This window comes from Sceloporus undulatus, chromosome 5, assembly GCF_019175285.1.
Source record: "Sceloporus undulatus isolate JIND9_A2432 ecotype Alabama chromosome 5, SceUnd_v1.1, whole genome shotgun sequence".
Lineage (NCBI taxonomy): Eukaryota > Metazoa > Chordata > Lepidosauria > Squamata > Phrynosomatidae > Sceloporus > Sceloporus undulatus.
The window spans coordinates 136,913,666-136,938,369 of NC_056526.1; the positions used below are offsets into that span (position 1 = coordinate 136,913,666).

The 24,704-nt window shown below is 41.3% G+C and overlaps 1 protein-coding gene across 4 annotated transcripts in view; it reads left to right on the forward strand.

The window, feature by feature from the left end:
* The window catches only part of SH3RF1 (SH3 domain containing ring finger 1), a 96,042-nt gene that overhangs the window by 69,901 nt on the left and 1,437 nt on the right, over positions 1-24,704 (forward strand). For 3 of the 4 annotated variants that reach the window (XM_042467236.1, XM_042467234.1, XM_042467235.1), the window contains 2 exons: positions 5,218-5,346; positions 6,118-7,479. In XM_042467236.1, coding sequence (XP_042323170.1) covers positions 5,218-5,346; positions 6,118-6,289 — 301 coding nt within the window. In that variant the 3' untranslated portion in view covers positions 6,290-7,479. Of the gene's footprint in view, positions 1-5,217; positions 5,347-6,117; positions 7,480-11,157; positions 11,161-24,704 lie in introns of those variants that run through there. The other variant, XM_042467240.1, reaches the window with a different exon arrangement.

Below are 24,704 nucleotides of genomic sequence, written 5' to 3' on the forward strand. Positions count from 1 at the left end.
GGTACCACTGTACCTAGGTAAGTCTCCTATGCTTGCACATGTCCTTCTCGGGGGCATTGCAGAGGTTGGAATTTCATTACTTTCTCTGCAATACCCAAATTCCCCCTCCCCGACTTACCATACAGCCTCTGACACACTCGCACCCATTCCGTGCCTCCCAGGCAGGATAGGTGAAATGTTTGGCTATGTCCCAGTAGCCAGCTGCAAAATGAATACAGTGCCACAGGACTCCAGTGGATTTCAGCACTGATGTAATCTCTCTGTGTCAGGCTACAGAAACATAGTCAGATGCTTCTGCAATCCTGTCCATTTCTCACGAGACATAGAATGTTTGTGGGAAGGGAGGCTTTAGAGACTGTACAATAAGTCCTGGGAAGTGGTACATGGCTCTGCCTAGTACAGGTCCACATGCAGAACTGCTATGCTATATTGAGCCATGTAGGATTGCAGCCTTGTATTCTTCATTCATGGTACTAGCAATCCCACTTTTGAACAAAGGTTGCATAATCTGCATATGCAAAACTTTAGGGAATCCGATCGCACTACAGTTGGACCTTCGTATCCATGTGGGATCTGTTCTGGACTTCCCTGCAGATACAAAAACCCCAAAACACAACACAGGACCTCAACTCCTGTTGTCCTTAATGGCAGCGCAATGTGTGTATCACCATAGCACAGCTGCATATACACACCACCATTGAGAACAACAGGGCTTGCCATCTGCGGATGCTCAAATCCACATATGGCAAGCCAATGGATAACAAGATCCCACTGTACATTCGTCTCCAATGACCCTGCTGTTGTTGCTTCTGGTTGTTGCTCAACTGATGGTGAAACTATTTAAACCTTTGGCCTCAGCTGATTCGCACTTGCTGACCCTCAAAACTGTCTTTTTGGTCACCTTCACTTTGGCAAGGAGAGCAAGTGAATTATCTGCATTTAGGTGTGATGAACTGTTCCTCTGCTTTTACAGAGATAAAGTTGCCTTATGGCCTGACATCACCTTTGTGCCAAAGGTTGTCTCACAATTCCATATTAACCAGGAAATTGTCTTGTTTTTTATAAGAACCCAAACCCCAGATCCAGAGAAATCACTCCAACCCCTGGATGTCTCGCCTTTTACCTTTAATAACTGCTGTTTTGCTGTTCTAAAAGACTTGTCCTAGTAGGCCTAAGAAAGAACAGCATGTTTCTGCTCAATGCCTAAGTGAATAGTGAAAACCATTAGGCTTATGAATTTGCAAAGACGGCTGTCTCTAATAATGGTATGAGCATTAAACCAATAGAGGGAAAAGGCCCTTATAAAACTGTCCCAAGTAGCATAAGAAGTCAGTCCTACCTTTTTGCATATCAACAATCAGCCCATTGTTTGGCACAGTCCCAACATATTTTGCAAAGATAGGTCAATATCCATATCATCTGCATAAGTTTTGCTGAAGTTTCTAATTGGCATCTGATTTGATGGCTGGGTGTATCCTACCCATATCCACTAAAAGGCACCAATACTCTTTGTGAATACGTAACAAGCAAATATCCTTAGTGTGGACAAATGAACCAGTGCATATCTTCCAACATTTCACAAATGGAAACTCTAGTGTCCCTAATGTATTAACTTGATCCCTAATTGTCTGAGCTATCGTGTGTGTTTCCGTGTGTGTGTGTGTGTGTGTGTGTGAAAGAAAGGGGAGGCACAATTGACAGCAGATACTAATTTCAAAGAAGCCCTGATAATTTGATGCAAAACCAAAATAGACAGTGTAGGAAGGAGAAAATAGGTAAACAAGGATAGTTATTAGCTTCCGGGCACAGTATAAGGTGTTAGTCATTAACTATAAAGCCCTACATGGCTTGGGTCCAGCGTACCTGAGGGAATCCTTCCCGCGCTCTCTGGTCCTCTGGGAAGAATCTTTTGCAGTCCAAGAAAACCAGACTGGTATCGACTTCCCAGAGGACGTTTTCTGTTGCCGCTCCAAAAGTCTGGAATGACCTGCCGGAGGAGATCCGCCATATAACATCTTTGGAGGCTTTTTAAAAGGCTATAAAAACAGATCTTTTCCGGCAGGCCTTCCCAAATTGACCTCCTTGGAATGTTCACTCTCCAGTTGGGAATTGTCGTTTTTAATGGTATTTTAAGGTGGGAGGAAGATAAGGAATTGGATTTTATATGCTTTGTTATTTTTTTACTTGTGATTTGTTGTGTTCTATTTTTATTGTTCTTATGTTTGTTGTTACCCGCCTCGATCCAAAACAGAGAGGCGGGATACAAATAAATATTTTATTATTATTATTATTATTATTATTATTATTATTATTATTTGGAACATATGCAGAAATTAAACTTTTTAAGATGAATATTGGAAAGAGAGTGTAAATGAAAGAGGTGGTTACTGACAAATGAAAAATTATGTGGTGCAGCTTGTGCACATTTGTTATCTATGGTAAAATACAAAGGTTGGGAGACAGAGAGGCATTATTGTGTGAAGGTTTTGTTGTTTTGCTTAATGCGCCGGAAGAAGGAGGGTGTCATCAGTTTGTCTAGAATGTATTACATCTTTCTTTTCTTACCCCCTGCTGTGAGACAGCTTGCTACCTTCTTCAGCAAATGTTCCTCCTTAAAGAGTGTAATTTCTCTTATCTGGCAGAGATAATCAGTAGGCTTTTAAAAAGAAACTGATGCTGAACCCTGTGTTCTTAGGCTATGTACAGTCTGCCATGCTGAAGTTGTGTTAGCTTCAGTTCTGCACCAGTATGTATCATGACAGTGAAGTCAACTCTTCTGCAAAGGGAGAAGTCTTGTCTTGGAATGGAATGGAGGAAATGTTGCTCTTCCTGCCCAATGTAAGACATGAGGAAAGTGTAATGATTTACAGTATGTGTGAAAGGAGCAGGTGAGGGTCAGGCATATATCCTTAAAACAAAATTATATATTCTGAAGGAAATGGTGGGCACTGCTGCAGCAAATGAGCCTGTGTTGTTCAAAACTGCCCCTTTTCTTTCTCCTGTCTCCACTTCAGCTTTTTAAATTATATTTCTGTACAACCCACTTTACACACAGAAAAGAGAAATCTAGCTGGAGGGAGAATAGCATTTAAGCAGCAACCTCCCACTGAGGTGTGAATTATAGGTTTCCAGCAACAGCAGCAGTGCAACCTGAAGAGAGGAGGTTTATACTCCCTGTAACCAAAAGGCTCTGGGGGTGTGCTTAGTTCTCCAGATCAGAACAGTCTGTGCTTAACACACTTAAGCAAATGGGCAGTTTTGAGACTCTGAACTAGATTGCTTTCTTCCAGCTTCCTAGCATTCATCTCTCCTCCCCTTCCACCCCCCACCCCGTTCACCTTTGAAGCCTTCAGTGCTTCTTTCAACTGGTAAACAGTTTTACTACGTGGCTGTGTTTTATAGCCCATTGCACCACTTCTAGTTTTTATGGAAAGAACTGCATTGTTACTAGGGCTAATCAAAGATGTTTTTGCTGCCTAAAGCTCAATCTACACAAGGGCTGTATCCCAGCTCCATTGCATAGTATCCCTGCTCCAATTTGATTCCTTTACTGCTGCACACACCTGTTTTAATCCAATCTGAAATCAGTTTGGAAAACCATGCAGGATGCCCATTACATAGCCACAGGGGTGTAAAAGGATATTTCTATTGTGTGCACATGCTTGCTCTATTGGTTTGCATGGTCACAACCACATCACTTGCAAATTTAGTTTGTTTTCTTTGTTTCTTTTAATTCCTGCAACACATGTGCACATTCATATATTTGCACATTAGCTTAAGTCAGCATGGCATAGTGGTAGGAGAGTTGGACTATGACTCTGGAGATGAGAGTTTGATTCCCTGCTCAGCCATGAAATCAACTGGGTGACATTGGACAAGTCACATGCTCTCAGCCTCAGTGGAAGGCAATAGCAAACCTCTTCTGAACAAACCTTGCCAAGTAAACCCCAGGATAGGTATGCCTTAGGTTTGTTGTAAGTTGGAAAGGACTTGAATGCACACAGCAACAGTAGCAAATTTAACTAAATAGCCTTAATTCCGATTGCCCACCTGCACATCTATACAGGGGGAAGTGAAATGCCAGCATGTGCAATTGTGTGTATGTGAAGGTTTTCAAAGAAGCATCCAGTTGGGGGCAGGCAGGGGGAGGTGACACCTCATTTTCTGGATGCCGGTAGAAACAAGGGAGCTATCCTTCCATGGCAGGAATGATTAGATGACCTAGGTGATCACCTGAATTAGGGGACCAACCTGGCCCCACTCTTCCCCACCCCTGATTCCGCCATAGTCCCAATTTGGAGGTCAAACAACACATTTAAAATACCAACTCTTCTCAAAGTCAGCAGTGTAAACTAGAGTTTTTAAAACCACTTTAAAGGCTTCAGTCATCAGAAAGAAAGATTCTCACATTGGAAGGAAAGGAATGTTGTGGATTCAAGATAAGAATACATTATTTAACCTATGTTGATGAGGCAGAACCAAAAAAACAGTGCTTCTTTTCTCCAGTATCAAAAGGCATGAAGGTGATAGTTCTTTTCCAAGACTCCTGTTAAGTAGAAAAATCTCAAAATGAGCAGTGCTAGAGCAAGGGAAAGTGCAATTTTAGTGTCTGAGGTAGATAGAAAGCCTAGACATCCATATTTTCTTCATAACACAAATGAACAGACATGATATGCATTAAACTTGTCAGTTTTGAAGCCATACTTAACTTTGAGAAAATGTAAGAAATTTCCCTCAATATTATATATGTTTTATATATAATATATATATTTATATTATATTAGTATTATATTAATATTACTAGTATTAGCCTATATAGGATTTAGCTCTTCTGGCCACCTCTATGTTGAATGGTTAGCATCTTAGTTAGTGAATTACAATATTAAGTCCAACTTACACTATCCTCACTCATTTTTTTTTGGTTGTTATGGAGGCCAGAGTTCTGTAGCAAACGTGAAATAACCAATATCCCCAACCTCCCAAAAACTTGGGATGAATGTCTTAAAGAAAAGGTGTTTGGAGGAGCAGATGGACAGGAGATATGTCATGGTTATGCATGTGTCGAATATCTCCTAATCCAGGGCCTCAGCCAATACTAATTTAAGAAATTGGGTAGGAGATCCACCATGTCTGTTTTACTCTCTTATACATGCACACATGATGGCCAGGATCCTGGATTGGGTGTTGTATCAAAATAATATCTTGTGGGTCTTTCAGAAGTCCTGGAGGATTTTATCATTGCTGTGCGTACAGATATTGCAACATAGCTGGATGTTTCTTGAGTACTTTCCCAGTTTCCAACAGCCAGCAAAACTGCCAGATCGGGAGAACTGCATCAGCTCACAGGTGGGTGGTGGTGGTTGTCTTGAAATCTCAGTGAATATGAAGCTATTGCCCTGGTTAAAGTTGCAAGTGCACAAAGACAGACACCAGAGGCCTATCATCATCATCATCATCCTCCTCCTCCTCCTCCTGCATGCAGATCTCTCCTTCGGAAGTTGAAATCCAAAAACAACAAATTAAAGAAATTAACAATTTATTACTTTCTTATGAGTACCTACATTTTTCTATTGATAGTTTAAAAGTCACCTTAATAATTGGAGGAGGGAAGAGAGATGGGGATGTTGAAAAACAACCTGAAGGTAAATATTTTAGCAGTTTCCACACCTATTCCTCCACTGAAATTAGCAGCTGGCTGCACGATTGTTAATTTTGTTTGTTTCTTACCTTCAGGCCAAAATCCGTCTTCTGCAACAGAAACCCTTCAGATTCTCAAGAGTGTTTCTTAAATATCTTGACCTCTGGCCTTTAATTTAGAACTACTCTACTTTCTTCCCGCAGGACAATCAATTTGTTCTGTAGGTGAGCGCATGGAGGTCATTGTGCATAGCTATAGATATGCAGCTTGCTGCTGTGGGCAAGGACGATAACTCATCCATGTAGGGGGAAAAATTATCAGAAGCACAGAGGCAGCTTTTAAGAAATCCCAAGCCTCACTTGGGAAGGGGCAGGGAAACAAAAGCACTGAAAGATGTTCTCTTCTCTGAAGTTTATTCTATCTTCCCCACCCAGCATCCTAAATCTTATAGAAGATCTGTGTTGCTTTTCTCTTTGAAGGAGCAGTGGCTACGATGGACCTGGCAACTGTGGTACACGCTCTGGTAACCTCACAACTCGACTTTTGCAATGCACTCTACATGGGGCTACTCTTGTGCCTAGTCCAGAAACTTTGGCTAGTGAATACTATGGCAGCCAGGTTGCCAATTTTTTCCAGGCAAGCATTCTCTGAAGATGCCAGCCACAGATGCTGGCGAAACGTCAGAAAGAAACTCTGCTAGAACATGGCCACATAGCCCGAAAAACCCACAAAAAACTATGGATGCCAGCCATGAAAGCCTTCAACTTTACATTACAAATGACCCTGCTTAGCTTCCAAGATCAGACAATATCTGGTGCCTTTAGGTTGTATGCTTAGCACCAAATCCAAAGTACAGTACTTCAAAGACAACACGCTTTGGATCAGTGAATTTCTATGCCAACACAAACATACATATACATAGAAGGAAGTAACTCAGAACACTGAAATGACACTGTGGGCAGAATGAGAACCTGAATTTTATTCTGTTACCTTATCCGAAGAAGCCTATTTGCTTCAAAATAACTGTATTTAGCAATGTCCAAGAGTTTATGAAAGCCTTGGTCATATAAAACCATTTATCTGCTTGGCTCCAAAGCTCAGGCTGCAATTTGGCTTTCCGGGGAAGTCCACTTGTGGTTTGCTGCTGCACAGTTTTTCTCACGGTCTATAAGAGCACACATGGGACAGGAGATGAGTCAGCAGTCGAATCACTTTAAAGTGGTGATCAACTCTACAACTGAAGGATGTGCCCTCGGTCAGAGTGTTTATTTCAGATGCATGGGATTGTTGATACAACTGAAGGGCCTAAGACCAAGAAATATTGTTAAACAAACAATGAGAATGTGTGGAATTGGTTAACATGCAGTTTCCCTTTTGATGCTAGTTAATCTCCATTCCATTCTTGACAGCAAATTACCAGTGGGTAGTTCATAGCCCGTCTTCAAAAGTACTGGCTTGTGAATATTGATAACTTCAGTGCTTTGGGAAAGTTACATGTTTGGATTACAACTCTCAGAGTGCCACTCTGCCATGGCCAGTGGCCATGTTTGTATGGAAAACTCTGGGAGTTGTAGTCCAACCAAGTAATTTTGCCAAGCTATAGTATATTTCTAATATCTATTACACTATTTTAATGGGTGAATTAGCACATCTGGATTAATCCTGTTGAAGTATGCAAATTCTAGTGGTTAATTTCTGTATGCTTAACTCTACTCAGGACTGACCTCTTCCTTCCAATAACAACTCCCAGTTGCCTTGTACTTTATTGTGCAATTTTTCTCAGAGTATGTGTATCCCTGTTAAACCCCTATTAAATTTTGCACTTTATTGTGCAATTCTTCTCTGACTATGTGCATCCCTGTTACCTCTGTTAAAAAGGGATTGGTTAAACCATTCAGCAAATCAGTCTGTTGGATTTCAATGTGTTGGATTTCAATTTATTTATTTAAAAAAAATAAGTGTAGGAAATTATGTTGGGTTGTCATTTCTTGTCCATGTTGTCAGGCCACAATATCTGGAACAGATCCCAATAAATCAGCTTTGGACACATCACAGATCACATCACTTTGGACACATCACAGCAAATTTATTGCAGCCAAGGAGCCTGCTCCTAACGCCTCTGAGCTTGTTGTCTACAAGGACTTCACCACCCAAAACAATTCCATTTGGCAACAAACTGAGGATGCTAAGGAAGATACAAAATAAGATTACCCACACCCTAGCTCATACATAATAGGTACAACAATTTTTTTTTACTTGCAATTGATCATATTCACTTTATAATTTAGATAATCTGTGCTACAGCCATCATCCCGCCTCTTTCATTGTCTTTATAAACCAGGAAACATCACAGGTTCTAAGGCACTGTCATATATATGTGGGGGCAATTGTGTCACCACAATGAGACCAGATTTCCACAGATTACATGTCCTGTAATAGCCAGAATATATCCTGGAATCAGGAATCTCATAGATTCCACAGGTTTCCTGAGGTGGACCTTAATCATTCTATCATCTCTTCAGAGGGTTCTATTATTGTCAATACAAATCTTACAAGTAAATGACAATAGATACATCGACACTCCTTGCCTGAAAGCGTCAAATCACCCTTCCTTGGCCAAGGGGGGCAGGGGAAGGTCTAGGGAACAATCCGTCACATCTATTGAGGCACTCACCAAATTACAAATCCCAGTATTCCATAGTATGGCACCATAACAGTAAAAGTGGTATCAAACTGCTAGGACTATTGTTTGTAAAGAGAGTAGATGACTGCAGCCTTAATGTCAGATTTGCTAGTGTACACTATGATTACTTGGAAGGAATGCAAAAACACTCTTCATAAAATCATTATGTTCCAGAGGTTAGATCACATTCTTAGAACAGTAATCAAGCCATCTCCTGATATAAATATGAGAAATCTATAGAAATGTATAGAAATATGTACAGAGAACCAGTGTGGTGTAGTGGTTTGGGTGTTGTGACTACGACACTGGGGACCAGGGTTCAATTCCTGGCTTGGGCATGAAACTCACTGGCTGGCTTTGGGCAAGTCATATGCTCTCAGCCTCAGGGGAAGGCAATGGCAAACAAATCTTACAAAGAAAACCCCATGATAGGTTCGACTTAGGGTCACCATAATTCAGAAATGACTTGAAGGCACAGAACAACACACACACACACGTATATTCTTGCTACGGTCAAGTTGACTTTGCCCTATGGATGAGAGACCTCCAAGTTACCCTATCATCAACAGCTCTGCTCAGGTCTGGCAGATACAAGGCTGTGGATTTCTTGATTGAGTCAATCCACGTGGAATGCAATCTCCCTCTTTTCCCACTGCCTTATCCTTTGCTAAGCATTATCATGTTTTCTAGTGAGACTAGTGCAATATGTATACATTTCATTTCTTGTTTTACTATGTTTAGCTTCCCTGATTCATGCTTCTCACATTCTATGTTCCTCTCTAATATGTGTTGTGCAGCTTCAGATTTTCCTTCAGCCACTGAGCACATTTAGTTTGGCTCCTCACCAAGAAAAGCCTGTCTGACATGGGAGACTGTGCCAGAAACATAGCTTCTTGTTTCACAGGAGCATGCAATCCCACTGCTGTGGAAAAGATAGTGCCACTGGTAGTGGTAGTGGTGGTGGTAGTGTGTGTTTGTGTAGTACAGTAGAAAAATTGCATATTTGCTTCTCTTGCACCCCTAAGAGTTCTGGGCAATGGAAAAGATACAAAACTGGCAGGAAGGACTTGATCTGTCTTAAAGTAGTATTCATATAAAGCGTGTCTAATTTAAATGGAATGCACTTTACTGTCATAAGCCATGACTCCTCTTCCATCCCCATGGCATAATTAATCCATGACTCACTTAGGCAATGCCCAGAATTGTTTTCTAACAAAAGTGTGTATGTATGTATGTGTGTGCGTGCGTGCGTGCGCGCATGCTTTCTTTCATGCAAAGCATGAAGTAAATATTGCCAGGGCTGTTTGGAAAGCCAGCCTGCTGTGGCTGCCTTTCCTTTAAAATACACAGACATCAAAATAAATTGAAATCTTAACTGAAGGTAAATTCATAATCGCTCCCTTGCTAAACACCTGGCACCAAAGAAGAGATTGGAGGTGTCTAAATCTGAGGCACTTTCCCAACAGTTGAATCTATAAGCACATCCCGGACAGTGGTTTTCCCCATGACTAGGAAAGGATTAAGAGGATTAAGCATAATCTTCATGTGGCCAAGAGCTACTGAATAATAGAATAGAATCATCTTCATATTTTTGGACTATACAGTAATCACTAAAAACAGAGTGGACCATATTGAATGGCTGACATATTAATGATCGGTTAGCCAGATTTTATGCCTAGATTTAATAGAGACAATGGAAGTCAAATTTTAATTAGCAGCTTTGCCAATCCAAAGTAGATTTGAGTCTAGTTACATCTTTGAAAATTTGCATTCTTTGATTGCAGTCCCTATAATGTCCCAGCCAACCAGCTGGCTAGCAGATTCAGGAAGCTCTAATAATAAAAAAGTAACACGGAAAGATGTGTGTTTTTTCCTGAATTTTAATGTGTCTGCTCAGAACCAGGATGGCATACTATTAGCAGGGTTGGCACAAGACATTTTGCTGCCTGAGGCAAATGGCATCCCTGCCCCCAACTTGATGGTATATAAGTTTTAATGCGAAATAGACTTTTTAAACTCCTGAAGCAGAAAATTCCATAAGCACCTTTCTCACAAGGAACCAAAAAGCACCCTGGCAGTAAAAATATAGCAATAAAAGTTAATCATTTCTGCTGTCTTATGATACCCCCTCTGGTGTTACCTGTAGCAGCAAACCAGCTTTCCTTTCTGTTTAGCTCCTACTATATGGGATCTGTGGCCAAACACTAAATTGCTATGGATGCTAACTGAGTAGAGTTGATCTAGAGGTTCCTAGAGAGGTGGTCTTTCAGGTGGAAAAAATAGTGTTTTTTAATTTCCAATGTTTCCACTTTTATGGGGGTCCTGTGCACCCTTAACCCCAGTGAATGTGCAGAGCCCACTGTATAGTGCTACATTTCAGTTTAACTACTATGGCAATGTCCTGTGGAATCCTGGGATTGACAATTTATCCAGGGTTATTTTGAATGCTCAGCCTGAGGGCCCTAGTGCCTCACCAAGCTATAAACCCCAGGATTCCATAGGATGCACCCATGGCAGATAAAGTGGTATCATAGCACTATCTTTGTGTAGTATGAATGGGCCCCAGGACTTCTCATCCTTAGCTTCAAAGACCCCATGGCCTTTCTCCCTACTTTATCCTCTGTCTTTCTGCTTCTCCTTCTTCTATAAAGTGGAGACAGGGAGGCTTCTTTTGTTGGGGGGGGGGGGGGAGAGAGTCAAGGCTCACCTTTTGTGAATTTTCTGATGCAATATCCTAACGGTGGGTGGAAAGTGGGGCCAGAAGAAGAAGTGAGACCCCTGTTCTCTTTCACTTTCTGCTCCATACATCAATTAATGTGAATGGCAGAGGAAGAAGAAAGTAATATATAGCCCCATTCACTAACAGATAAATTTAAATGATACCTTTATTGGTATCATTGTTTGGATGTTCTTGGATTTGCTATATGGCAAACATGGCTACCTGTAGATGTTAGATAAATTTAAAGCAACTGAATATTATCAATTATCAATTAATGTATTATTGATTATTACTGTTATGCTTTAGGCCAGCTACTGATCTCTTTGCCAACTTGAAATTGTGTTACAAAAGAAACTTAAAATATACAATTTGGAAAGGAACAATATCTATAACAAAATGAACTGACAAAATAGAAATAGAATATACAAAAGAAAATAGAAAAAATAAATGGGGGTAAACCAAAACTAGCAGCACCCAGCACTGCACCAAAACAGATACAGTACCCAGAAACAGTTTTAGCAAACCTGAAAGCCTTTTAAAAAATGTCAGGTTTTCACCCATGCCTGAAGGCACAGCATACATTCTGCAGAGCTGGTGCTACCTCCAAAAAATTCTAGCCCCTGATAAACTCTGTCCAATGTCAGCTAGTGAGGGTGGGAGAGATAAGAAGTTGGGTATCAGGCAAACAGCACAAACTGATAGATATGGGAGAAATCAGGCCTGCGAACATCCAGGTCCCAAACCACTCAGAGCTTTATAGATAAGCATCAGGATGCAAGATCTTACATTGACTTCATAAACTAATGCTCAACCAGTGTAGATCATATAATCAGAGCTTTAAAAATATTTTGGGGAGTAGATCCCAAAACTAACTTCCCCCAGCTTTATATGTAACATTAAATTAATGTACGCTGAGATCCTATGCCCAACAGCTGGGCTGAAAATTTTTGAACCAGCTGCAATTACCCGACAACTTCCCCAATTGGGTCTTGAAAGATCTTCAAATAGTCTAGAGATTTTCAAGGAATGGATAAACTGCAGCCAGGCTTTACGTCTCCAAGAAAGGAGTGCAGCCGGCATACCAGCTGCAACCTCACTCTGCCCCCCCTCTCCTTTATAAGTAGAAAAACCAAGCTGAGAGAGAAGAGTCTACTTCCTTAGAAAGCAGCTGAAGAATACCAGTCAGTTGGTTGTTACGTTATGCCTAAGGTTGCTGAGCTAGCCCAGTGAGCTGAATACTAAAACAGACTGAAGGAAATCTTGGCAGTGCTGGACAATGAATTTGATCAGCTTGTGCCTGCCTGAGGTTAATGATGCATAATACCCTGTGGTGAGGTTGGAAAGCTGTTAGAGGCTGGTTGGAAATGCATGGTCAAAAGAAGAAGAAGCAATTGCTACTGTCCCAAGGAAAGAAAAGTCATCATCGTAAAATGGAAATTGGAAAACCAAATCTAATTTGAGCCCATAAATTTCAGGGATCTAGGGGAAGAAACAGTGTCAGAATAGTTTTTTTGTGGGTTTTTCGAACTATGTGGCCATGTTTGAGAAGAGTTTCTTTCTGACGTTTCACCAGCATCTGTGGCTGGCGATGCCAGCCACAGATACTGATGAAACGTCAGGAAGTAACTCTTCTAGAACATGGTCACATAGTCCGAAAAACCCACAAAAAACTATGGATGCCGGTCATGAAAGCATACGACTTCACATTGACAGAATACATGTTAAGAAAGCCACGGGAAATAAGGATTGTAAGGTCCACCTTTGAAGTGTCTTGGTATTATAATAAAGAATTATTCTTTCTGAAATGTAACTACAGCCCTAATTATTTCTGTATTTATTTATTTACAAAGTACATTGTTAAGCTGTCCCATAAGTATTGTCTGTTAGGTGGTACAAAAATTAAAATAATAAAAAAGAATATAAAAGTTCTAATAGCATTAAAAGCATCTCCAAAATTGCATGGGGAAATATTTAAAAGGACTTCAGCTGCTGAGAGCTTGGAAATGTTGCTACCGCCAAGTTTGTTTTTCTATTGATCTCTCCAAATTTGAGAGTGCCCTTTATCTGGTCAAAAAACAGATGTGTGTGAATTGCTTCTTCTGGATGTGGAGCAGTGATTCATCTTTCAAAATGGTCATTGGGTCTTTCTGTACTGTTTACATATTAAAAAACAATAACCAGCAGACCATTTTTTCAAAATCAGAAATGGACTTTGGCAGATTTTGTTTAGAGGACTGACTGATCCTCAGACTGATGACAAAAGCATTGTCCTGGAGTAAAGTTGGCTATGCATTGGCATTTAGGGGGAAGAGGCCAGCCTCTATCTTGTCATTAGCTCCTTCAATACCCATTGATACCAAATACACAAATGAGGCTATTGTTTTAATTGAAGTAAGGGAGCTAACACTTTGTTCATACTTCTCTCCCCCACCCGCTGCAACACATAGGATGTTTCTGTACTATACAGTTATTGCAATTTGGTGCCATCGAACAATCATAGCTCCATCATATGGAATTCTGAGATTTTGAAGACTGCAAGATAGTTCCCCTGAACTATAGTGCTACAGCTCTCCAAGGGTGCATCTACATTATAGAAATAAAGCAGTTTGGCACCAATTTAAGTGCTGTAGCAGCATACTATGGAATACTGGCATTTGTAGTTTTACAAGCTGTTTATCCTTCCTCTGACAAAGTGCTGGTGCCTCACAAAACTACAAATTCCAGGATTCTGTAGGATGGAGCTACAAGATAGATACAGTGGTGCCTCGGGTTACGAAATTAATTCGTTCCGTGGCACCGTTCGTAACCCGAAAAGCCTTCGTAAGCCGAATTGCCATAGGCGCTAATGGGGAAAAGCCGCGATTCCGTGCGAAAAAGCCGAAAAAAGCACCAAAAGTTTTTTCGTAACCCGAAAAAACATTCGTAACCCGGAACAATGTTTTCCTATGGGATTTTTTCGTATCCCGAAAATTTCGTAACCTGGGTATTTCGTATCCCGAGGTACCACTGTACATCCTAAGTGCTGCTTCTTTATAATTTATTTATTATATCATTAAGTAAAGAAGGCAACGAAGCAAAGCCTAGTTTGTGAAAGCTGACTATGGCTGTATCCACACTGCACAATGCTAGAAGTTTGATACCAGTTCAACTGCCTTTTAACTCTGAACCCACCTATACTGATTAAATATATTTTAGTTCAAACAAACAGGTCAGAACAGGCCAGAGCAGATTACTTTCTGCATTGGTTCTTCCATTCTTAAAATATGTTGTCTCACTCAAAAGCAGAAATTATTTTTTAATGGCATGCCAAATTGGTTCACTCATTGAAGTTTATTTCAGAATACCCTTACCACCAACTATCCTTGAATGCCAGATGTCCAGAGGGGAAAGGGAATGGAAGCAATTTGTTTAGGAAATATCCTTATGTACTCCCCCCCCCCCAACTTTAAATCATGATATATGCATTTATTCACAAATAATTTCCACTGAGTGACTGGATTATGCCAATAACACGCTCTTTTCATCATTCCTTTAGCATTCACGAACCGGCCATATTAACAGGAACTCGGAGGAAGTTATCCTTGATCTTAGAACTGTTACACATGTGAGCCATTGTCTAGAGTATATCTAAAAGTAATTCTGTAATTAATACAAAAGGTAAAAGATCCATAATACAGTTTACATGGACAATACCTTTGAATTGTCACAGAGGCTCCTCTGTAGAAAGCTTTTCTTCCACTGACAGCTACTTTCTGTTTTGAAAAGGTATGATAGTGTCAGCCCTGGCCTATTGTTGGCATCTGGCATCCTTGAGCAGTTGCCAAGACCCTACTTTTCCCAGAACACCACAAAGATGTCTGCCCTGGGCCACCCTTTAAGTAAGCCATTTTCTTCTGGCCCAGCATCCTAATCATCTCCAGGCAGCTGGATTTAGCTGAATTTTAATATCTACATATATAATGCTCCAATATCAATTGTTATGTTGGCTGGGCATTTTTGGGAGTTGTAGTAATTTTTCCAAGCTCTATATGCAATGTAGCATGGCCTCAGTAGCAGGTAGACCCAGCTGAACACTAAAGTTAGAATTGTCCAAGCCATTGTATTCCTTATTACCATGTATGGATGTGTGAGCGGGACAGTGAAGAAAGCAGACAGCAAGAAAATCAATTCAGCTGAGATGTGGTGCTGGAGAAGAGTACTGAGGACACCATGGATGGCCAAAAAGACAAACCAATGGGTCCTTGAACAGATCAAGCCTGAAGTCTCCCTGGAAGCAAAGATGTCTAAATTGAGTCTGGCATACTTTGGCTACATCATGAGAAGCCATAACTCAGTTGAAAAGACAATAATGCTGGGAGAGGTAGAAGGCAATAGACAGAGGGGAAGACCACATGCAAGATGGTTAGACTCAATCAGGGAGATCATGGGCTTAGGCCAGCCGGAGCTAGAGCAGAGCAGTTGAGGATAGGGAACATTGGAGATGTCTCATCCACAGGGTTGCCATCAGTTAACAACAAAGACCCAGCTGCTTGCTCCTGTTGAGAATATTGCTGTTGCTGCCCATCTGTCACTAGGTGAGTTTATAAATTGCTCCCCAACTTTGGAAGTGCCATCCTAGGGACTGGAGCGTGGCTTTGGCGTGGCTTCTGGACTCTTAGGAGCATGCATCATTTAAACAGCATACCTCCAAGTGACCCGAAGCAGCTTTATTTTGGCCTGTCTGTATGTGATACTTATTGCATAACAGTGCCTCAGACTCATTGCTGCTGTACCTCTGAAGCATGGTCAGAGCACACATTTTCATTGATGGGGGAAACCCATCAATAAGCTTTCAGTTGCACTGCTGTGCTGCTATTTCTCAGGTGTGGGCAGTCATGTGGTGACAGTCTCCTCTTTCCCTCCCCATCACTACTCCCAAGCAGGCTGGTTTTCTTTTTCTTTTTTTCCCCACTCTCTTTTCTTTGCTTTCATCTTTGTTTTACTAAACTGCATTCAGGGGTTCCCAATCTGGGATGCCTGCATCCCAAGTGAGTGAAAGATGTAATTTCAGGACATGCAATAAAGAGTGGCATATGTCCTTAAGTGACAAGGCAACACATTTTTTTTCTGAACAAGTTAGAATCTTAATTGGTTAATTTAGATTTGCATTTTAAGCACTGAGTAAAAAGCTTTTTTGGGGAGGATGTTCAGTTTGTCCACCTGCAGTATTGTATGTGGTTCAATTTGCGGTTCAAAAATTAGAGATTAATCTTCTCCTTCTTCAATGGGATATTACTTTGGGGGGGGTGCAAACATTAATCAAAGATTCCCTAGTGGTGTGAGACATAGACAAGGTTGGGAACCACTGCCATAATTGCTAAATTGTATTACGAAACAAACAAACCCTGAAAGACAAGCTGGGTAGAGCATAGGGCAGTAAGATGGGGTTGAAGAGGAGTATGCAAGGGACAGCTGATGGCAGAAACAGACTCAGCCATGCTATTAAAGAAACATACGATAAAGAAAGGTCCCAAACCATTATGTGTCTATTTCCTTTTACTTATGTGATTGTGGCGAGATTAGGGATTGTCTGCTAATGTCCATTGGCTTTAGAATGATGAATAAAATGCTCACAAAATGTGTTCACATTGCTATTGCTCAAAATAATTTCTAACAAAGATGTAAGAGAAAGACATTTATGAAGGAAGAATTACAGTATCAGCTCACTATAATTCCTGGTCTTGGTTTCCTTAGTTCATTTTATGGAAATGAATACATTAGCTTGATTGACACTATGGAAGCCTGATGGAGACAAAACAATTTTCTCTGTTTTACTAATATTGATGCTTTGTTCTGTTTTACAGCCCCCCCCCATCCTAATCTTCAAGCTGGCAGAATCAGAGGTTCTTTATGATTTAGGTGTTCCTTACAGTTCAGGATCTCGTAGCTCCATTTGTGGCACAAAATAAAATATAATAAAATAAAGTTTTAAATGCCACCCAAAGTTATACATATACTTATGTGTCCGTGTTATACAAAGGTGTACACTTTATTTTCTGAAAGTAACAAAATAACTTTTGATCTATAAAGTGGGGCTAGTATTACTTTTTTCAATTTTTCCAAAAATCTTATTTTTTTTCTGAAAAAAAGGGGGGAAATTTACTGTGTAATGCTACATTATGCTAGTTGATGCTCAGGAGGCCCCAATGCAACAGCCTGCAGCAATAGGAAGAGAGATAGCTTGAATGGCAACCACGTGAACAGATCAGAATAAGGCAATTCCCATAAATTAATTGAAAGCAAAATGACAACTTGCAAAATTCTTGAATTCTAAGGCATACCCCTGTTTGATCTTCTGGCTCTAAGAAGACAGGATGAAGCCCTTGGAAATGATGCAGAGGATGTTAGAAACAGAATGAATCACAAACAAGGATCTGACAACTCTAGGTATAGCAAGCTCTCAGCACTTACGGCCACATATTTAGTTCCTCTTTGCACTTTATTTACTTTTACCTGAGGGATAGGAATCATGCAGATCTCCACTTGCTGTTGGACTGTAACTCCCAGCAGCCCTAATCAGCATTGTCAATAGCAAGGAATTCTGGCACTTGCAATGAATGTATGGAAGAACACATGACACTTATCTCTTTTATATCTAAGACTTCTTTACTGGTCCTCCTTCTTGTGCTCAGTGAGCAGTGATTCTATCCCTGACTTTTAGCATCAGAAATCTGCATGGAAACATTCTCATCAGTTGAACCAACCAATGTTCTGTACAACCATATTGGTTAAGGCAGAAAATGGGTTTGCACAGAACTGCACATCCTGCTTCAACATTATACGAAACATTAAAGTTAGATCGATGGACCTTCTATGCTTGAACAGGCAGTAAATAAGGAATTACAATATGATGCATGAAACATTATCTTAATGCATCAGTTGAGTAGACATGAAATGACTGCTGTCTTCATTCTTCTTTATTATCAGCCACCAAGGGGGTTGCTGCTCAGAGGCAGATTGTGGAGCCATGAGAAGATCTAAACCTCTTTCAAGAAAATTAGCGTGTGGCAGAAGTGCATAAAATGTTGTGAGAAATAGAATTAAAGAATTTTGATTAAAGAATAATGATGTTTTAAAGTGACATTTTTCTGAATTAGCCACAGGAGCTAATTCTTTGATTGCAGTGGGATTACACTTGCACACTAATTTCCCCTTTTATCTAAAATGTTCATCAATGGATCTGAAATTTGTCCAAGATGATAATGTTTTAATGAAAAGCTTTGTTCCTTTTTAAATGTCCCTGAAGAGTGAATGTTCACACTAAAAAGTAAATTAAGAATAACCCAAGCAATCATTTTAAAATGTTACTTCTCATTTTTAATATTTATACCAGTTGATGGGTATTTTTTAAATCAGAGAATAATAATCACACTTCACTACTACTTAACCATTGCTATCCAGTGGAACACAGAACCACTGGAACAACAACAACAAAGGTTTCTTTTTGTTTAGCTAGGAATGACCTTCTCAGTTGACCTCAGGCCAGCAAAAACATTTTAGTGTCAGATCTGCATAAAATATAGAAAGATTTATTGGAGGAGAGAGTGTACAAATAATGGACTTCCAGGAATCATGTGCAGCCATTTCCCCCCACATGTCACAGCAAGAAAGTGGAGATACTGTGACAATTGATAAAAAAAATACCCTTCATATAGCTTCAATGCAGAGGAAAGCCATATCTGTGATAATCTGAGGCCCTGTGCAGACCGGCCTTAAAGGCTGGCTTGGGGGCAGAATCGGGGTGTAGCATCCATATGATGCATGCACCAGCTCCGCCTCCAGGGTGGCATGATGCTGCATGCCGCATCACACAGCGCGCAGTATCATGCCACTTTTCTGGTGCTGTGTCCACACAACGCAGCGCTGAAGGAATGTCATAAAACTGCAGAGCTACGGCTATCGCATCCTTTCCAGGGCGCAAAAAGGAGCTGCTTTTTGTGGCTCCTTTTCATGCCCTGGAAAGGCCAAATTGGGGCCACGGCATGCGGTTGCTGTGGCCCCTATCTGGCTGTCCATACAGCCCCTGAGTGGTTCTTTTCCTACCAATATTTATTTTCCTAATTTTAATAATATTTATTACAGTAATTCCTTCCGCACTCAAACATTCCGAGTCAGACCTCATGGAAGCTTACTTCTGGCTAGACATGCATAGGAGTTTATTATATGTTGCATAGTTGTGAATTCGCACACCTTTTTTTGTAACTGCATCACACTGCTTTATGATTAAATTGATGCAGCTATTTTCATTACTTCATGGAACAGTACCTTTTGTTACCATGAGTTTCTAATCTTTTACACATGTTTTCATTTCTGTCATAGTTAGAGTGTTTAGGGGTGTGAATATTCCTGGGCCATGATCAACTATGCTGCCTTCTCCTCACAAAATTTTCATGACATCCAAGTTATATGATGCCCTACAAGCTTGATGTAATTATTCTTCTTTTGTATAAAACTTAATTTTCATACCACTCTGTTAAACCTCATTGGTGCTGTGACTGCTCAGGAACACAGCACATGCTTCCCTTGTGAGGCAGAGGGGGAAAACTGGGTTTGAAGAGGGCCTGAATAGTAGATGATAACTCCATATTGGTTAAATTTCCCAATTTGTCAGGATATTCCTTCCACCTGAGGAAAAAAATGGGTTGGGCTCCCCGCCATAGCTCCACATCTCCTTTAAGGAAGCCACTTTCCCTTCTCCTATTGGAAAGGAGCACCTCACATCCCCTCTCCTGCCAAAGAATGAAGGACATGTGTGCATGAATGCCCCCATGCATACACTTGCTTGCAGTTCATGCAGCCATCCCTGTTCTCCCTGGGAAGTGGGGAAAGTGGCTCCATCTGGCCCAAAATCACATGCACATTGGCGGGAGGGTGTAGGTAAATCATTAGGGTTTTGGATGAATCCAACTGAGTCTGTGCATTGTTCCAGGCTGGTTAGTGCAGTATTGCTAAATACTACTAACTGAGTTTGTGCTTCTACATTCTTCTGTGTATAATAGCTACTGTTGAGGACAAGCACCTCAGACAGTCCTGACAGCTGGCTTCTCTAGTGGGCCTAGAATTTGTTTTTTGTCATTGGATGCCTGCAGGACATAGGAGAGAGCCAACATGGAATGACTTCAGAAAAGACAACAATCCATCATGTCAGGTTTGGGAATGTCTGTGAGGCAAAGAGCAAAAAACTTGGTAGAAGGCTAGGGAAAGTGAAGAGAGGTAGTGAAGGGGTCACAGTGGGCAGAATTAGGAGGTGCTGCTGCGACTACTCCTTGGTGCAGTGGCTCTGCAGCCAGTAGAAGACAGCCAGAAAATGTGGCTGAAAATATGACCAGGGGAATGAGGGGAGGCCAGAAAGTCAATATGGGAGGGGATCAAAAGCAGAGTGAGTTTGCAGTATGGTGAAACACATGTCCCATGAAAACAACTGAGGTCAGGACAAATTTAAATTATCACTAAGGATAACCTGCCCATGACAGTATGACTGTATGGGAACGGCTACTCATTGCTCTCTCTGCGTGTGGTGCTCTGCGTGTGTGTCATGTGAACAGAGAATTTAAATGTGGGAACAGCTGCATGCTTTCAGGCACACTTAGGGATACATTTACTCCATCTGAGTTCACAAACCTGTTGTTATTATTAACTACCCTCGAGTCAGTTCCAACTAGTGGCGACCCTATGGACAAGACATCTCTAATAAACCTTGCCCTCCACTTAGCTCCTGTAGGGTCAAGCCTGTGATCTCCCTGATTAAGTGTAGCCATCTTGCATGTGGTCTTCCTCTCTTTCTATTGCCCACTAACTTCCCCAACATCACTGTCTTTTCTAATGAATTGTGCCGTCTCATGATGTGGCCAAAGTACGACAGCTTCAATTTGATCATCTTGACTTCCAAGGAGATTTCAGGTTTGATCTGTTCTAGGCCCATTTGTTTGGCTTCTTGGCTGTCCACAGTGTCCGCAGTACTCTTCTCCAGCACCAGATCTCAAATGCGTTGATACTCTTCATATCTGCTTTCTTCACTGTCCTGCTTTCAGATTCCTACGTAGTGATGGGGAATATGATGGCTTGGATAATTCTTGCTTTAGTGCTCATTTGTACAGTCATCCCTTTTGATTCATAGAGGATCCATTCTGGATCCCTCTCTACAAATTGGAAAAACTGCAAATATTGGAGCCCCATTATTTTTAATGGCCTTGGGCACACATGCCATTCTGTCCCTCCTGGCTTCCCATCCATGGAAATTCAAAACCGCTAACGGGAAGTCAGCGAATCCGGAGGGACGATGAAAATCTTTACTCTTGTCTAGTTCTTTCATAGCTGACCTTCCCATTTTAGTCTTCTGATTTCTTGACTGCAGTCTCTGTTCCTATCACAACTTATTTAGAGTAAACTCAACAACACAATAATTTATAGTTTGAGTCAAATGTTCTCTGCATTTGATGGTATCCTTAGATCTTTCATCAGGCTCTGTGAACTTTAGGTCCCATTCACACTACATTTTAAACTGAGTTCCAAACCAGTTTAATTTGGGGTCATTCACACTTGCCTTGGGTTTTTCTGACGTGGATGGGGGGATGCAGTGGGAGGATGCAGTGAAAATCTCCCTTAAGCCGTGTTTTTATTTTTATTTATTTTTTTGGAAATGGGATTTCCTGTGGTTCTTTTCAAAAGAACCTTTTTTTTTTTTTTTTGCAGGAATTCAAAAATTAATCCCATTCAGATCATCCCACCACCTCCATTCTTCCTCCCCTTCCCCCTCCTTTTCCCCAAGATTTGATCATGGCAAATCAATGCCATGGAGAAATTCAAAAGTGGCAAATAATGGAAATAACACCAGATTATTTCTACACCAGATTATTTCTGAGTGTAAATGGGCCCTTAGTACCTAAATTGCTCATGGAAACCTATTGCCAGGAATTAGATCACTGGTGTGAATAGCAGTTTGCACAGCCAGGTTCTTAAACTTGTCTTCCTAAGCTACTTTAAAAAAATATTTTCCACTTATAGACTATTTATTTACCCTGTTAAACGACAGTGTTTGTATACCTTTATACATTAATTGAATCTGATGCTACTTATCCTTAATTGCACAATTCAATCTACTACAGCTTTTTAAAAAGATTCTTGTGGCAGATGAGGCTTTTGTCACACCACCACAGTGCTTAATACACTGTTTTATGGAGGCGGCAGAGAACATCATCATATCTTTTTTCTTCTTCCTTACCGCATAAAAAGAGTAAATGATGGGATAAGTGCACAGTGCCTTGCAATTGCTACTGTGGATAGCCCTTTGTCTGGAAACAACCTCAGAGCCAAAGTGCAGAGGACTTAAAAGATCTGTTCTTTAAAACTTAAAAAAAAAGGAGGCAGGAAAATTAGATGGTAGCACTGGGAGAGAGAGGGAAAGTTAACCACTTCCTCCTCTATCCTTTACCCCTTCCCCTAACATGATTGCATTCAGATACACCAGTATTCCCAAACCTACTCATTCTATTTTTGAAAAAGACTTAAGTCTATATTGGAGCTGCCTTCTTTTCTGAGTGGCAATTCCAGCTCTGCTATTAGGTACAATGAAGTGGCTACCTCTGGTTGCAGAGCTGCAGAATTGTGAAAGGACAGAAGATTGTTGGCCATTTAATTTGCAATTTGGCTGCAGGGTGGGGAAAGACGCACTCACAGGATTTTCTGCCTCATTTATGTAAATACTGTCTCTAGGATACTTGAGAGGACCAGATGAATAAGACACTATTTGCTGCTCTGCCTTAGACAGCAAAATACCATGGCCTGGCCTTGTATAGATGTTTGTTTTTGTTGTTAACTGCCTTCATGTCGATCTCAACCCATGGCGACCCTATGGATGACACATCTCCAGGCTCCTCTGTCCTCTACTGTTCTGCCCAGTTCCTGCAAACTCATATTCGTGATCTCTTTAATAAAGTCTATCCATCTAGCATGCAACCTTCCTCTCTTTCTCCTTCCCTCTACCTTTCCTAACATTGTCTTTTCCAGCGATTCATGCCTTCTCATGATGTGTCCAAAGTATGACAGTCTAAGGCGCGTTACAGGCCGCTGAAAAGCGGCGGCCTGCACCCGCCCCTTTCCCCGCCAGATTGGGGCGTCAGTAGCCAAAGTGGCAGCCGCTGAGGCCCCGATCCGCTGCTTTCCAGGCCGCGGGGAAGTGGCAAAAGGCCACTTCCCCGAGGCCTGGAAAGTGGTGTCCTTGGGGCTTCAAGCCCCAAGGACACCCCGTGGTGGCAGGGAGGAGGAGAAAGAGGCCGCTTGGCCCCTTTCTCCTTTGCGTCTCTGGGCGCAGCTATCTAAAGGCTGCACCAGCGACGCAAGACCAGGAAGGAGCTCCATTTCGGAGCTCCTTCCTGCACCCACGAAAAGGCGCACTAAGCGCCCTCGTGCGGCGCAGCGACATCACGTCCACGCCGCCTCGTTTGGAGGCGGCGCGTTCATGACGTCATCATGGTGGCCCCCATGTAGATGGGGCGCCGCCATCTTGTACATCCTCAGGACGTATTAGGCTTGGGGGCGTCAAGAAGTGATGCCCCTTTTTAAACCTAGGACGTCCTGAGGGCGTCCCTTATGGCAGTCTGTAATGCGCCAAAGTCTTGTCATGTTGGCTTCTAGGGATATTTCTGGCTTGATTTGCTCTAGAACCCATTTCTTTGTCTTTTTGGCTGTCCATGGAATCCTCGGCACTCTTCTCCAGCACCACATTTCAAATGAGTTGATTTTCCTCTTATCTTCTTTCTTGACTGTCCAGCTCTCATATCTATACTTGACAATAGGGAATACAATGGCTTGTATTAGGAGCCCTGATGGTGCAGTGGTTAAATGCCTGTACTGCAGCCACTCATTCAAAACCATAAGGTTGTGAGTTCAATACCAGCAAAAGGGCTCCACTACTACTGCTGCTGCCCAGCAGTTGTTTTCCTAAGTCATTCTCCCTCTGCTCATTATTGTTGAATTGATCATTTCTCTACCCTTCTCTTCCCTCCTTTTCCCTTCCTCCCTCATGACCTTGTTTGTTTTAATCTTTCATCTGTCTCCTGGCCCTTGTTTGATTTTCCTTGTCTGTCCTTTCTGTTTTCTCCTCTCCTCCCTCTGGAAGGCAGGAAGGGCTGAGATGGACTGTTCCAGGGGTGAGATGGACTCATGTAGCTGGGAGGGGATTAGATGGAGTCTTTCCCCCATCTCTCCTTGCTGTTCCTTGTGTATAGATGTTATTGTGAGTTAAATCTTTTATGTCATTGCCTCTGAGGGAATGGATTATTAATAATCTACACCCACTATATACCAATGGAGCTTTCAAGTTATATAAATATGATCTAAAACAAGGCTCAAACATAATAACTAAAATCATAACTAAAACAATCATTAACTAATGATAAGGTTATGGTAGGTTTGTAAATGGATACTCAGGAAAGAGAAAGCTGAGTGGGCAGCATGAAAGATGGAAGGGCATGGAATTGACATGTTTGTGAGCTGTGGCAATGTCAACTTGAGCTATTGTGGGGAGAAGAAGTAGGAGTCATATGCTCTTTGTTGGCTAAACCTCTCATTTCCTGGATTTCATTAGGTATTATATAGGCAGCAGTCTTAAATGTTTCTCAGCTTTT